At 53.2% G+C, this 12,880-nt stretch overlaps 1 protein-coding gene across 1 annotated transcript in view; it reads right to left on the bottom strand.

Moving 5' to 3' along the window:
• The window catches only part of PDE4C (phosphodiesterase 4C), a 51,168-nt gene that overhangs the window by 5,356 nt on the left and 32,932 nt on the right, over window positions 1–12,880 (bottom strand). Inside the window, 12 exon segments of the mRNA XM_014587283.2 lie at window positions 263–417; window positions 2,537–2,636; window positions 2,722–2,886; window positions 4,240–4,338; window positions 4,506–4,669; window positions 6,299–6,407; window positions 6,410–6,421; window positions 6,500–6,612; window positions 6,945–6,997; window positions 7,332–7,405; window positions 7,493–7,529; window positions 8,585–8,776. Of these exon segments, the coding sequence (XP_014442769.1) occupies window positions 263–417; window positions 2,537–2,636; window positions 2,722–2,886; window positions 4,240–4,338; window positions 4,506–4,669; window positions 6,299–6,407; window positions 6,410–6,421; window positions 6,500–6,612; window positions 6,945–6,997; window positions 7,332–7,405; window positions 7,493–7,529; window positions 8,585–8,776 (1,273 nt within the window).

The raw sequence follows: 12,880 nt of genomic DNA, 5'->3' as shown, positions 1-12,880 counted from the left end.
TCCTGCCGGCCACGCCCACCTCCACGCCCTCCTTCTGGCTCCACCCACCACCGCGGTCTCACCATGTCAATCACCATCCTGCGGAGACTCAGCCGCTGCTTGGCGCTGAGGTTCCGGAAGATGTCACAGTTCTCCGCCTGCAGCAGTTTAAAGCCCACGGCCAGGTGGTGGTTCTCCAGCACAGAAGCGTCGTTATACATGAGCGCCAGCTCTGAATCTGCAGGGGAAGCTGAGCTGGCTCCACCCACCACCGCGGTCTCACCATGTCAATCACCATCCTGCGGAGACTCAGCCGCTGCTTGGCGCTGAGGTTCCGGAAGATGTCACAGTTCTCCGCCTGCAGCAGTTTAAAGCCCACGGCCAGGTGGTGGTTCTCCAGCACAGAAGCGTCGTTATACATGAGCGCCAGCTCTGAATCTGCAGGGGAAGCTGAGCCTCAGGAACTGCGCATCCAACCCACTCCACCCCCAGGCAGCTTAGGGCAGAAAAAAAAAAAATCCTGGTGAACTCCTATGCATGCGTTGAAGCCCCAACGCTAATGCCCTGTCTTCCAATAAACCCTCCAGAATTCTGGCCCTTCCTCCTCTGGAGAGTTTAGGGGGTGTCTCAAGGGGCTTCTTAGGGATCTCGTATGGTGAGAAACAGTGCTAACTGAATACTGGTTGAATGGATGATTGAGTTTTGGTCTCTAGACTCCCTTTTTTTTTTTTTAAAGAGATTTTTGTTATAAGATTGCGTGTGCCCACCAGAGAGACAAAGAGAGACAGAGAGACAGAAAGCGAGAAATCACCCCCTAGGGGGGATGGCCACGCCGCAATCCCTTCTCCTCCATTCTCCTCTCGGGATCTTGGGCACGCATGCACACGCACCCAGCGTGAGTTTAAGCCACCGGGTCCAGGACTCGAAACGCGGTTGACTCCATGGGAGTCCAGCGACATAGCCATTGTGCTAACTGCTGGTCCGTAAAACTTTTTTTTTAAACATAGTTTTTTCTTTAAAATTATCTTATTGAACTTTATTTATTTTAATTGGACCAGTGAAAGACACAGAGAGAGAGAGAAAAAAAAAAAGAAAATGAGAAAGCAAGTTGCCAGGTCCGGGACTTGAACTGTGGTCAGCCATGTGGGAGTCCAGCACCCTTAACCACCATGCCACCTGCCGGGCTGGCAATTACAAAATATTAGTAGTGAGCCAGCAGGTGGTGCAGAGGGTAAGCGGCTGAATCCCACGTGACTGACTTTGTGGTTCAAGTCCTGGACCCAGCAGTTTGAAAATCGCACCAGGTGTATGTGCGCATGGGCGTGCGTGTCGAAAGTCATTAAAGGAGAGGGGAAGAGAAGGGATTGTGGCGTGACCACACCCCACGGGGGGTGCTTTCTCCCTCTCATTCTCTGTTCCCCTGTCTCTCTCTAGCAAGCGTACACTCTAGCAATTAAAAAATAATAATAACGGGGCAGGGCTCAGGGGCTGACAGGTGGCGTGACAGTTAAGGTGCTGAATTCCCACATGGCTGACCATGGTTCAAGTCCCGGGACCTGGCAGCTGGCTTTCTGACTCTCCTCCCTCTCTTTCTCTGCTTCTCTCTGGTCAAATTGAAGAATAATAATACACAAATCAAATAAATAATTCTTTTTTTAAAAAAAATAATTATAATGGGGCCAGTAGGTGGTGTGGTGGTTAAGGTGTTGGACTCCTACATGGCCAACTGCGGTTTGAGTCCCAGACCTGGTGGCTTGCTTTCTCACTTTCCCTTTCTCTCTCTCTCTGTCTCTCTGTCTCTCTGGTCAAATTAAAAATAAATAAAATTAGGGTCTGGCAGGTGGCGTGGTGATTAAGGGCATGGGATTCCCACATGGCTGACTGTGGTTTGAGCCCCGGACCTGTCAGCTTGCTTTCTTACTTTCCTTCTCTCTTTCTCACTCTGGTCATAATTAATTAGTTATTCAATCAATTAATCAAATTAAATAATTATTTTTAAATAAATAAAATAATTCTTGAATAACAAACCAGTTGGTAGCTCAGAAGTTAACGTGGCTGGGACCAGCAGGTGGCGTGGTCGTGAAGTCACTGGACACTCCCACATGGCCAATGACAGTTCGAGTCCCGGACCTGGTGGCTTGTTTTCTCACTTTCTCTCTCTCCCTGTGTGTGTCTCTCTCTGGTCAAATTAAAATAAAATGAATGAATAAATAAAATAAAATAGATAATTCTTAAAAAAAAAAAAAAGGTAAAAAAATTATACTGGGCACATGTACAGAGAAAAATGGAGGAGAAGGGATTGTAGCATGGCCATCCCCCCTCCCCGGGGGGCCATTTTTTCACTTTCTGTCTCTCTGTCTCTGTCTCTCTCTAGTGAGCGCATGCTCCCTATAGCCAAATCTCTCTCCAAAAAAAAAATCAAAGCTCTCGGTGACCTCAGATCACTGCCCCCCACTGTAATTTACCGAGTACCTTAACCGACTCTGAGCACCCGAGCATCGGCCCCGAGCACCCACGGACCAGTCTGGGACCCCAGCCCCCGCGCCGCCCGACTCACTGGTGTTAATGAGGAACTGGTTGGAGACCCCAGGATGGTCCACGTCGTGGATGGCACTAGCAAAGATGGCAGCCAGCACTTCCAGGTCGGTGAACACAGCCTGAGCGGGCACAGGGCGTGAGAGCTGAGGGCTGGGCACTCGGAGCCCTGCACCCTCCCAGCTGCCTGCACCGGAAGCCCGGTACCTCCAGGGCGGGCGTGGCCAGCAGTACGTGCGTGGACTGGGCGACGTCGGCAGCGTGGAGGCTGTTGTGATAGGCCACGTCGGCGTGGTAGTGACCCTCCAGCATCAGAAGGTAAGTGACCAGTGTGTCCGCCGGGATCTGGAATGTCTTGAGCAGGTCCCGTTCCTGGTGCATTACAAGTCCGTCTTGGTCAGCGCGTGCAGCACGCACTGTTTCTACGCGGTCTCTGTTTTGAACTCCTATGCATCCTTCAGTGCCCCATTCCCCATGCCCTCCCTGCTCTCTGTCTAAATTCTTTCACTGGGAGCAGCAGATGGCATCATTTTCATGTCGCTGGACTCCCACATACATGGCTGACCATGATTCTAGTTCCAGACATGGCGGTTTAAAATTCACACTGGGGTGGGGGACAGCAGGTGGTGTGGTGGTTAAGACGCTGGACTCCCCCATGGCTGACGGTGGTTCAAGTCCCGGACCTGGTGGCTAGCTTTTTCACTCTCCCTCTCTCTCTCTCTCTCTATCTCTTTCTCTTTGGTAGAATTAAAAAATAAATTAATGAGGGCTGGCAGGTGGCATAGTGGTTAAAGACACTGGACTCCCACTGCGGTTGGAGTCCTGGGTCTGGTGGCTTCCTTTCTCACTTTCCCTCCTTCTCGCTCTCTCTCTGATCAAAGTGGAAATGAATAATATAATAATAAATAAAGTTAAGTAAAATAATAATTTTTTAAAAAATAAATGAACAAATAAATTAATAAAATAATTCTTTTTTTTTCCTCTTTATGGAGAAGTTTTTGCTATAGGGCACGTGAGCTCTCTAGAAAGACAGAGACAGAGAGACAGAGAGCAAGAAATCAGCCCCTGGGGGGATGGCCACACGGCAATCCCTTCTCCTCCATTCTCCTCTCGGGATCTTGGGCACGCACGCACACGTGCCCGGCGTGAGTTGAAGCCACCAGGTCCTGGACTCGAACCGCAGTCGACTACATGGGAGTCCAGCGACATAACCATTACGCCAACTGCTGGTCCCTTAAATGATTCTTTAAAAAACAAAACTCACGCCGGGTGAGCGTACATGCATGCCCAAGATCCCAAGAGGAGAATGAAGGAGAAGAGATTGCGGCATGACCATCCCCCCGGGGGAGTGATTTCTCACTTTCTGTCTCTCTGTCTCTCCAGCAAGCACACGTGCCCTAGAGGAAAAAAAAAAAAACTCTCTCTAAAATAAATAAATAAATAAATAAATTCCTTTACTCTCTGTCCTTCTCTGGTTCATCCCCAACTCCACAAGACTGTGGGGGTCTGTGTCCAGCCGTTCCCCCCACCCGGCCCAAGATGGAGGTACATTGACAATGTTGTTCATTCAACCTAGTGAACTCCTATTCACCCTTCAATACCCAGCACCAATGATCCCGTTCGGGAATATCAGGGAGGATGGTAAAAATAAGTAGCCCTGGGGTGTTGGGGCAGGAAGGGACAAAGGATACCCCAGGGATATTGCAGCCAGGGACTGGGACGTACCCGAAAGATGCTGAACATGACGGCGGTGAGCGGGTGGTTTCCACTCAGCTCCGCCACTTTGAACACGTCGAGGCCCCATCGGTTGGTGTCTTCCAGCTCCTGCAGGGTAAGGGGGGAGGCTCAACCCCAACCCGACTGCCCTGGGCCCCAGAGCCTCGACCTCCGCCATCCAGATGTCTCAGGGAGGCCGCCCTGCCCACAGGAAACCGGGACTGAGGGTGGACGCGGCTCACACCTGGGTCTCGCCATAGCGGTTCAAAACCCACCTTGGCCAACTGCGCTTCCTGATCAGTCTGGACCCCAAAGCGTGGGACAGTGGCCGCGGAGAGGCTGGGACCACGGGGGAGCCCACGTAGACCGCTGATCTCGGACAGGGGCCGCGGGGGCTCTGGGGGGGTCTCTCTGGGCAACTCCATCTCTGTCGGTTGGTCTGGAAAATCCAAGCCACCTGAGATTCTGGACCTGCCATGGGTCAACCTCTCCCGTCTTTTTTTTTTTTTTTTTTAAAAATTTTTTTTTTTTAATTTTTTTTTTTTTTTGGAGAGATTTTCGCTATGGGGCGCATGCACTCGCCAGACAGACAGAGAGAGACATAGAGACAGAAAGTGAGAAATGTCTCTCTCTGTCTTTCTGGTGAGCGCACGCGCCCTATAGCAACAACAACAAAAAAACTTTCCAAAGAAAAAGAAATCTTTCTTTTTCTCTCTTTTTTTTGAAGGTTTGCAGTAAGGACTGACAGGTGCTATAGTGGTTAAGAGTGCTGGACTCCCACATGGTTAATCACAATTTTGAGTCCCGGACCTGACAGCTTGCTTTCTCTCTTTCTCTCTGGTCAAATTAAAATAATAAATAAATAATTCCTTTTTTTAAAAAGCTTTTAGAAAGAATTATTTTATGTATTTCTTTATCTTTAAATATGACCAGAAAGAGAGAGGGAAAGTGAGAAAGCAAGCTGCCACATCCAGGACTTGAACAGCAGTCAGCCACGTGGGAGTCCAGTGCCTTAACCACCATGCCACCTGCCAGCCCCCTTTTATTTATTTATTTTTTGATAAGTTTTTTGTTGCTGTTGTTATAGGATGTATTGCGCTCACCTGAGAGACAGAGAGAGACAGAGAGACAGAAAGCGAGAAATCATCCCCCAAGAGGGATGGCCACGCCGCAATCCCTTCTCCTCCATTCCTCTCTCCAGATCTTGGGCACGCACATACACATGAGCCTGGTGTAAGTTTTTAAGCTGCCAGGTCCGGGGCTCGAACCATGGTTGACTATGTGGGAGTCCAGCAATGTAACCATTATGCCAACTACTGGTCCCAATAAAATAATTATTTATTTTATTTTTTTGGAGAGGTTTTTGCCATAGGGCACGTGCGCTCACCAGACAGACAGACAGAGACAGAGAGACAGAAAGCGAGAAATCACCCCCCCAGGGGGGATGGTCACGCCACAATCCCTTCTCCTCCATTCTCCTCTCGGGATCTTGGGCACGCACGCACACGCGCCTGGAGTGAGTTTAAGCCACCAGGTCCGGGACTCGAACCGCTTCGACTACATGGGAGTTCAGCGACATAGCCATTACACTAACTGCTGGTCTCCCCCCTTTTTTTAAAAAATAATTCTTAAAAAAAAGTTTGCTAGAGGTGTGGTGGTGGTTAAAGTGCTGGACTCCCACATGGCCGAACGCGGTTCTAGTTGAGGACCTGGCAGCTTGCTTTCTCATTTTCCCTCTCTCTCTCCGGTCAAATTAAAATAATAATAATAAATAACATTAAATTCAAAAATAAAACGAAATAGTCAAAAACTAAAGTTTGCTCTAGGACACATGCACTCACCAGAGAGAGAGAAAGAGAAAGAGAGAGAGAAAGCACTCCCCGTGAGAGGTGATCACATTCCGATCCCTTCTCCGTTCTCTTCTTGGAATTTTAGACACACATCTCCACGCGACTGGAATGTTCTTCAAACTTCCCCGTCTGGGACTCGAACCCTTAGTTGGCCGTGCGGGATCGCGCTGCCTTAAGCACCACCTAGCTGGCTCACGCAGAGCCCCACCCTGGCTCACCCAGGAAGGTCCGGGAGATGTACTCTGACACCTGGTTCCCGGAGCGGCTGGTTTCCGACAGGTGCGTCAATTCCCGGTTCAGCCCGACCGGTGCGTCAATTCCCAGTTCAGCATCCGCTTGAACTGCGGGGCGAGGTGAGGACAGTGAGGACGCGGCCAGCCTGGGCAAGGTGGACGACCATGGCCCCCCACGCCCCTCACCTTGTTCGAGGCCATCTCCCCCACCGAGTGGCGCGTCTGGAGCGTCTCCAGCTGATTCAGACACCAGTCCAATTCATCCAGGGTCTCTAACGCCAGCTTCTGTCCAGCGTCCTCTGGGAGCCCAATCGGTCAGGGGCCTGTGCACCCCAACTCGGGGGAGTCCGCACCCCTCATGCCCCCATCGCTGGACCCAGTTTCCAGGTTGGTCCCCAAATGGCTGTGTGACCACGGGCAGGTCTCTGTCCCTCTCTGGGTCTCAGTCTCCCCGTTTGTAATATGGGCAAGGTGCACTCCATCCCTGAGGGTGTTTTGTGTGTATGGAGGAGGTGGCGGGGTACAATTAGCCACAGTCCCATAGCTGGTGGCCTGGGGAGGTGTCACTAGCAAGACAGAGCTCACGGATGTCCCTCTGAGGGGGTGGGAGTAGGAATAGCTTGTTAGTTACCTGTAGGTGGAGGGCTTGAACTGCTGGATGGAGGGGTCTCTGCAGACACCTGCCTAGGGTACAGCGGGCTCTGAGGGGCAGGCCACACCCACCTGGCCACGCCCCTGCTTACTGGCCACGCCCCCAAACCCTCCAGGCCCGCCCCTCACCCTCCTCCTGAGCTGCCCATAAATGCCAGGCCCCGCCTCCACCCTGCCCACAGACGCCTGTCGGCCCTGCTCTGGCCACGCCCATCCACCTGGCCCAGCCCCACCCACCTGGCCCAGCTCCACCCCTGGGCTCTGCCAGGCTCCGCCCAAGTCCTCCAGGCCTTCAGCCTGGAAGCTCCGGGGCTGCCCATCACCCCAGGCCCCGCCCCCATCTTTTTTGGCCACGCCCTCTGCGTACTTGGCTACCCCGCGGCCCTGCAGGTGGGCCAGGGCTGCCACGTTGCTTCGAACCGTCCGCAGACTGGCCAGGACCTGTCGGGAAGGGAGTGGTCAGTGCCGGGAAGACGGGGTCAGTTCTGCGTGCGTGACTCACGGGTGACTGGGAGAGCGGGCACCCACCTGGGCAAAGGGCGTAACAATCAGGTCCTCTCCGTGTCTGCAGGAAGAGGAGCCGTCAGGGAGAGCACAGAGAGCCGTTTCCACGCATGCCAATCTTCCCTCTGAGCCTCCTGGCCCTGACTCCTGTGGGTGACCTTCTGGCTACTGGATTCCCCCACCCCTTCACCTTGAGAGCCATTAGGACTCCTCTAATCAATCACTCATTCTATCTGCATCTCATAAATGGGAAACTGAGTCCCAGGAGCAGTAGGGATCTTAGAGTCAGGATGGAAATGACTGTATTTCCCTTTTCACTATGGCTACTAGGAAGCTCAGATCTAAGTGTTTGTTCACTTGTTAATCGGCTTTATGTTTTTGGCAGACCACCCCACCCTAAGGCCCCACACGGAAGATTGAACTGCCTGGCAAACTCCTACTTAAACCTCAAAGCCGGCTGGCTCCGTGGCCTGGTGGTTAAAGCCGTTGGATTGCACATGGCTAAACACACAGTGTGAATCCCAGACCCAGTGGAATGGGGGCCAGTAAATGGCATTTCAGTTATGTTGCTGGACTCTCAGTTCTAGTCCCAGACCCGGCAGCTCGAAACTCATGTCAGGAAATGTGCATTCATGCCCAAAATCCTGAGAGGAGAATGGAGGAGAAGGGATTGTGGTGTGGCCATCTCCCCTGGGGGGTGATTTCTCACTTTCTCTCTCTCTCTCTCTCTCTCTCATCTGTCCCTTTCTGGTCAAATTAATATAAATAAAGTTCATTTTAAATTTTTTTGTTTGGGAGTTTTGTTTTTTGTTTGTTTGTTTGTTTTTTGTTATAGGGCACGTGTGCTCACCAGAAAGAGAGCGACAGAGAGTGAGAGAGCGAGAAATCAACCCCCAGGGGGGATGGCCACGCCGCAATCCCTTCTCCTCCATTCTCCTCTCGAGATCTTGGGCACACACATGCCCGGCGTGAGTTTAAGCCACTGGGTCTGGGACTCGAACCGCGTTCGACTACGTGTGAGTCCAACGACATAGCAGTCCCAAATTTAAAAAAAAAAAAAATTTTAAAGAAAGAAGGGGGAAGAAAAGTCAGGTCCTCCCACCAGCCCCGACTCACAGATCGCTGGCGGCGGAGGAGTTCCGGGACATGGCCTTGGGCGAGAGCTCGTAGTCGCTGTCCGAGCGGTAGAGGAAGGACTCGCGTCTCTGACTGTGCTGACCGGGTGCCTGGCTCCCCCGGCCCAGGCCAGGCCCGGACTGCGGGTCCAGGGTATTCCTCCCACACGAGAGCCCATTTTCCAGGTCAAAGCTGCAGGCAGAGGAGGTGCACAGTGAGACACGAGGGCCTGGCCCCTGGGTGTCCGTTTGCAATCCAGGTCCATCCTGCCATGTCCTCCCTGGGACTGTCGGGAGGAGTGGCTCCCTGGGGATGGGGCTGGCGTAGCTTCCTGCCTGTCCACCTGCTCGACAGCCATACGCTCGATCGGGGACCTCACACCCTTCATGCTTCTGTCACCGAGTGTGCACCTGGGAGTCCTTTTCACTTTCCCCAAAGTGGCTGCACGACCCTCCCTGCTCTGAACCCTGACTGCTTTGTCTCTACTAAAGGCCTGGTGACTTCTCTCCTTTTGCTTTTATTTTTTGAAGAAATATTTTTTTCAGGGACCAGCAGGTGGCATAATAGCTATGTCGCTGGACATGGTCAAGGTACTGGATTCCTACATGGCTGGCAGCGGTTCGAGTCCTGGACCTGGAGGTTTGCTTTCTCTTTCTCTGTCTGATCAAATTAAAAAATAATAGCAAATGGAATTAAATAAATCAATAACTTAAAAAATAAATTAAATAACTTATTTTTCTTTTAGGAGAGGTTTTTTGCTATAGGGTGCATGTGCTCGCCAGAAAGACAGAGAGAGAGAAAGCGAGAAATCACCCCCCAGGGGGGATGGCCATGCCGCAATCCCTTCTCCTCCATTCTCCTCTCGGGATCTTGGGCATGCACGCACACGCACCCGGCGTGAGTTTAAGCCACCGGTCTGGGACGCGAACTGTGGTCAACTACACGGGAGTTCAGCGACATAGCCATTATGCTAACTGCTGGTCCAATAACTTTTTTTTTTTTTTTTTTGATTTTGCTATAGGATGTGTATGCTCACCGGAGAGAGAGAGACAGAAAGCAAGAAGTCACCTCTGGGAGGATGGCCATGCCACAATCCCTTCTCCTCTAAGGATTTTGGGCATGCACATACATGTGCCCAGCGTGTTTTGAACCACTGGGTCAGGGGGGACTTGAACCACAGTCGACCATATGGGAGTCCAGGGACATAGCCATTACGCCACCTGCTGGTACCCCGAAATAAAGTCATTCTAAAAAAATTAAAGAGGGGGAACCAGCAGTTAGCGTAATGGCTATGTCGCTGGACTCCCACATAGTTGACCGCAGTTTGCATCCGGGACCCGGTGGCTTAAACTCATGCCGGGCGCGTGTGCGTGCGTGCCCAAGATCCCGAGAGGAGAATGGAGGAGAAGGGATTGCGGCGTGGCCAGCCCCCCTGGAGGGGGATTTCTCGCTTTCTGTCTCTCTGTCTCTCTGTCTCTCTCTGTCTGACGAGCGCACACGCCCTATAGCGAAAACCTCTCAAAAAAATTAAATTAAGTAAATAAATAATTCTTTTTAAAAACAGAAAGAAGTCCCATCCCCAACCAACTTGACCATGCCCTTCAGCCATCTGACCACGCCCCCAGTCTTCCAGGCTCCACCCTCAGCCCATAAGCTCCACCCTCTGGCCTTCCACCACGCCCACAATTTGCTCAGCCCTGCCCACCACTTTACTGCTTCTTGTTCAAACCTGAATTTTTTTTAAAATTTTTTTTGGAGTGGTTTTTGCTATAGGGTGTGTGCGATTGCAAGAGAGACAAAGAGAGACAGAGAGACAGAAAGCGAGAAGTCACCCCCCAGGGGGGATGGCCACGCCACAATCCCTTCTCCTCCATTCTCCTCTCAGGATCCTGGGCACGCATGCACACGCACCCGGCATGAGTTTAAGCCACCGGGTCCAGGACTCGAACCACGGTCGACTACATGGGAGTTCAGCAACATAGCCATTATGCTAACTGCTGGTCCCCAAGCTTGAATTTTCACGCTGTTCCCTTCCACCTCCGGACCTCCGGGTCTGCACAGGCGCGCCCTCTGACCGGGGCACGGTTCTTTCCAACACCACGTGTTCCATTCCACCTCTAATCACGTCCTTCCCTCTGGTCATGCCCTGACCAGGTAGGAGACTCTATGCCCTTCCTCCTGTGGTCAGAGAAAATGCATGGCAAGGGCCGAGGTTCGGAAGGGGCGAAGGTGACAACTTGGAGGAGGGGTTGCCTATGGGTCACCGCCAGGACTGTGGGCACTTGGCCAAAGACCGGTGTGCATCTGGTCTTCAGCCCTGACTTTTGGGTCAAAGATCACCCTGACCCCGACCCAGTCCTCGGGTGGGGTCGGCTCCCATCAAAGGCTCTGAGCACGAGGTGCCGTGATTACACTCAAATAGAGTAAAGATTGGGCAGAATCCCATTAAGTACGACCGGGTCTGAGTTCGGTTCGATCGCCGAGATCCTGTCGGATGAGTTCGGCTAGATTCGGCTCCGTCCGACTAAGCTCGAGCTGATTCGGATAAATTCGACCTTGTTCGGCTACCTCCGGCCACTCTTGTTCGACCTCGAATAAGTTCGGGTGGCTTTCGGGCTGAGTCGGGCGTAATCGGCTTAGTCCGGCCAAACTCGAATGAGTTCGGGTATTTCCGGCTACGCCCGGCTACGCTCGGCCTGTTCCGCGCAGCTCCGCCCAAAGAGAAGCCCCCAGCCACTGCCCGTGCGTCTATACGCCCTCTCCGTGACGTCACGGGGAGGGCGGAGCTTCTTAACCCTTCGCTGCCCGGGGGCGCGCGGTGGAAGCAGTGGCTGCTGGAAGATGCTCTAGGGGGGCGGACTAGCCGCAACGGATACCCCAAACCTGCCATTCTAGAATAAAGCCTATGGGTGGCGACCCCCTATCTCGCTATTCCCCCTCCCCAAAGGTTCTGAGAAAGCGTGCCTAGGGACAAATAGAGAAACTGAGACTAGGAGCAGCTGCAAGGTAGTGGGTTCGAATCTACCTCCCGGACGTAGAGGGTTAAAGACTGGGCCCAAAATTTCTTGCGGGTGGGGGGAGTCTGTTTTTCTTTCTGCTCTAAACTTAGCCAGGAGCAACGAGGTCAGGCTGTGGTTCCATGACGCGGGCGGAGCTGGGTGAGGTCGCCCGGGCTGTGGGAACAATGTGGCTACCCATCGCTGAGGTGGGTAAACTGAGGCACCAGACTGGGCGTCCTCGGGGCTCGGACCTGGGTTCGGGTCCAGCCTTCGGGGGACCTCCTCTATCTTCACTTTCTGGTACCCTGGGGCACTCCCTGGAGGCCTGTGTGCCCTCGGATGTGCCCGCTCTTGGGATCCTGTCGGAGACCAGGGATTCCCCTTCCAGGCTGAACCAGCGCCATCAGGGTTCAGGGTCAGGCCTCCACTACAATCATCCTCGCCTCCTCCAGCTGCCACTGTCTGGCCATGTGACCTTGGAAAAGGGACCGCGCATCCTTGAGCCTCTGTGCACCAAACTGCCCATGGGTGCAAATTTGGGGAGAACCGAGGGCACGTTGCAAACCACTGTCGGTGCTCACCCCACCCCCACGAGGTCACAGGTGCTTCTGAAAAGGCAGGTATCGAACTCGGGGAGAGTGCTAAGGATGAAGGTCTTAGAATTTGCACCTTATAGGGAGCTACAGCTGTCTGCCCATCTGCGCTCAGCCCAAGGAAAATACACTCGCTCTTTTTATGCTGGGGGCACCCACCCTCAGTCTCCACCAAATCAGGCCTTCTGGGGACACCTAGGGCTCTGTCTGAGACCCGGGGACCACCTGGGTGCTGGCCCCAGATGGCGGAGGGAGTGGGGGTGGGGAAGACCCAGGGGAGCAGCGCCTCTCCCCCTCCTTCCACCCCCTGGTTCTCAGCCCGCCTGCCCCAGGCCAGCAAGGGTCAGAAGGAGACGTGAGTTTCAGCCCGTCCTGCTCTGGGTCTCACAGCTGGAAAGGAACAGACGGCAGGTCCCCTGGGCGCGTGTCCAGGAAGCGAGTGGAACGAGACAAACAGAGATGGAGAAAGAGAAAGAGAGAGAGAGACAGAGAGATAGGATAGGCAGAGAGAGAGAGAGTGACAGTGAGAAAGGGCAGGAGGGGCAAAACGCCCGTGCCCTGACCTCGGGCCAGCTGTCCCTGTCTCTCTGCCCTCCCCACCTCCACGCCAGCTGTCCCCATGACCCCGCCAGGCCCTCCTGTCCCGCCTCACCACAGCGGATGGGCCACCGTGAAGCGCCTTTGCAGGCGGATGCTCTGGTTCA

This window comes from Tupaia chinensis, unplaced genomic scaffold (genome assembly GCF_000334495.1).
Source record: "Tupaia chinensis unplaced genomic scaffold, TupChi_1.0 Scaffold000201_1, whole genome shotgun sequence".
Taxonomy (NCBI): Eukaryota; Metazoa; Chordata; class Mammalia; order Scandentia; family Tupaiidae; genus Tupaia; species Tupaia belangeri.
This window is presented reverse-complemented; position numbering and strand designations above follow the sequence as displayed.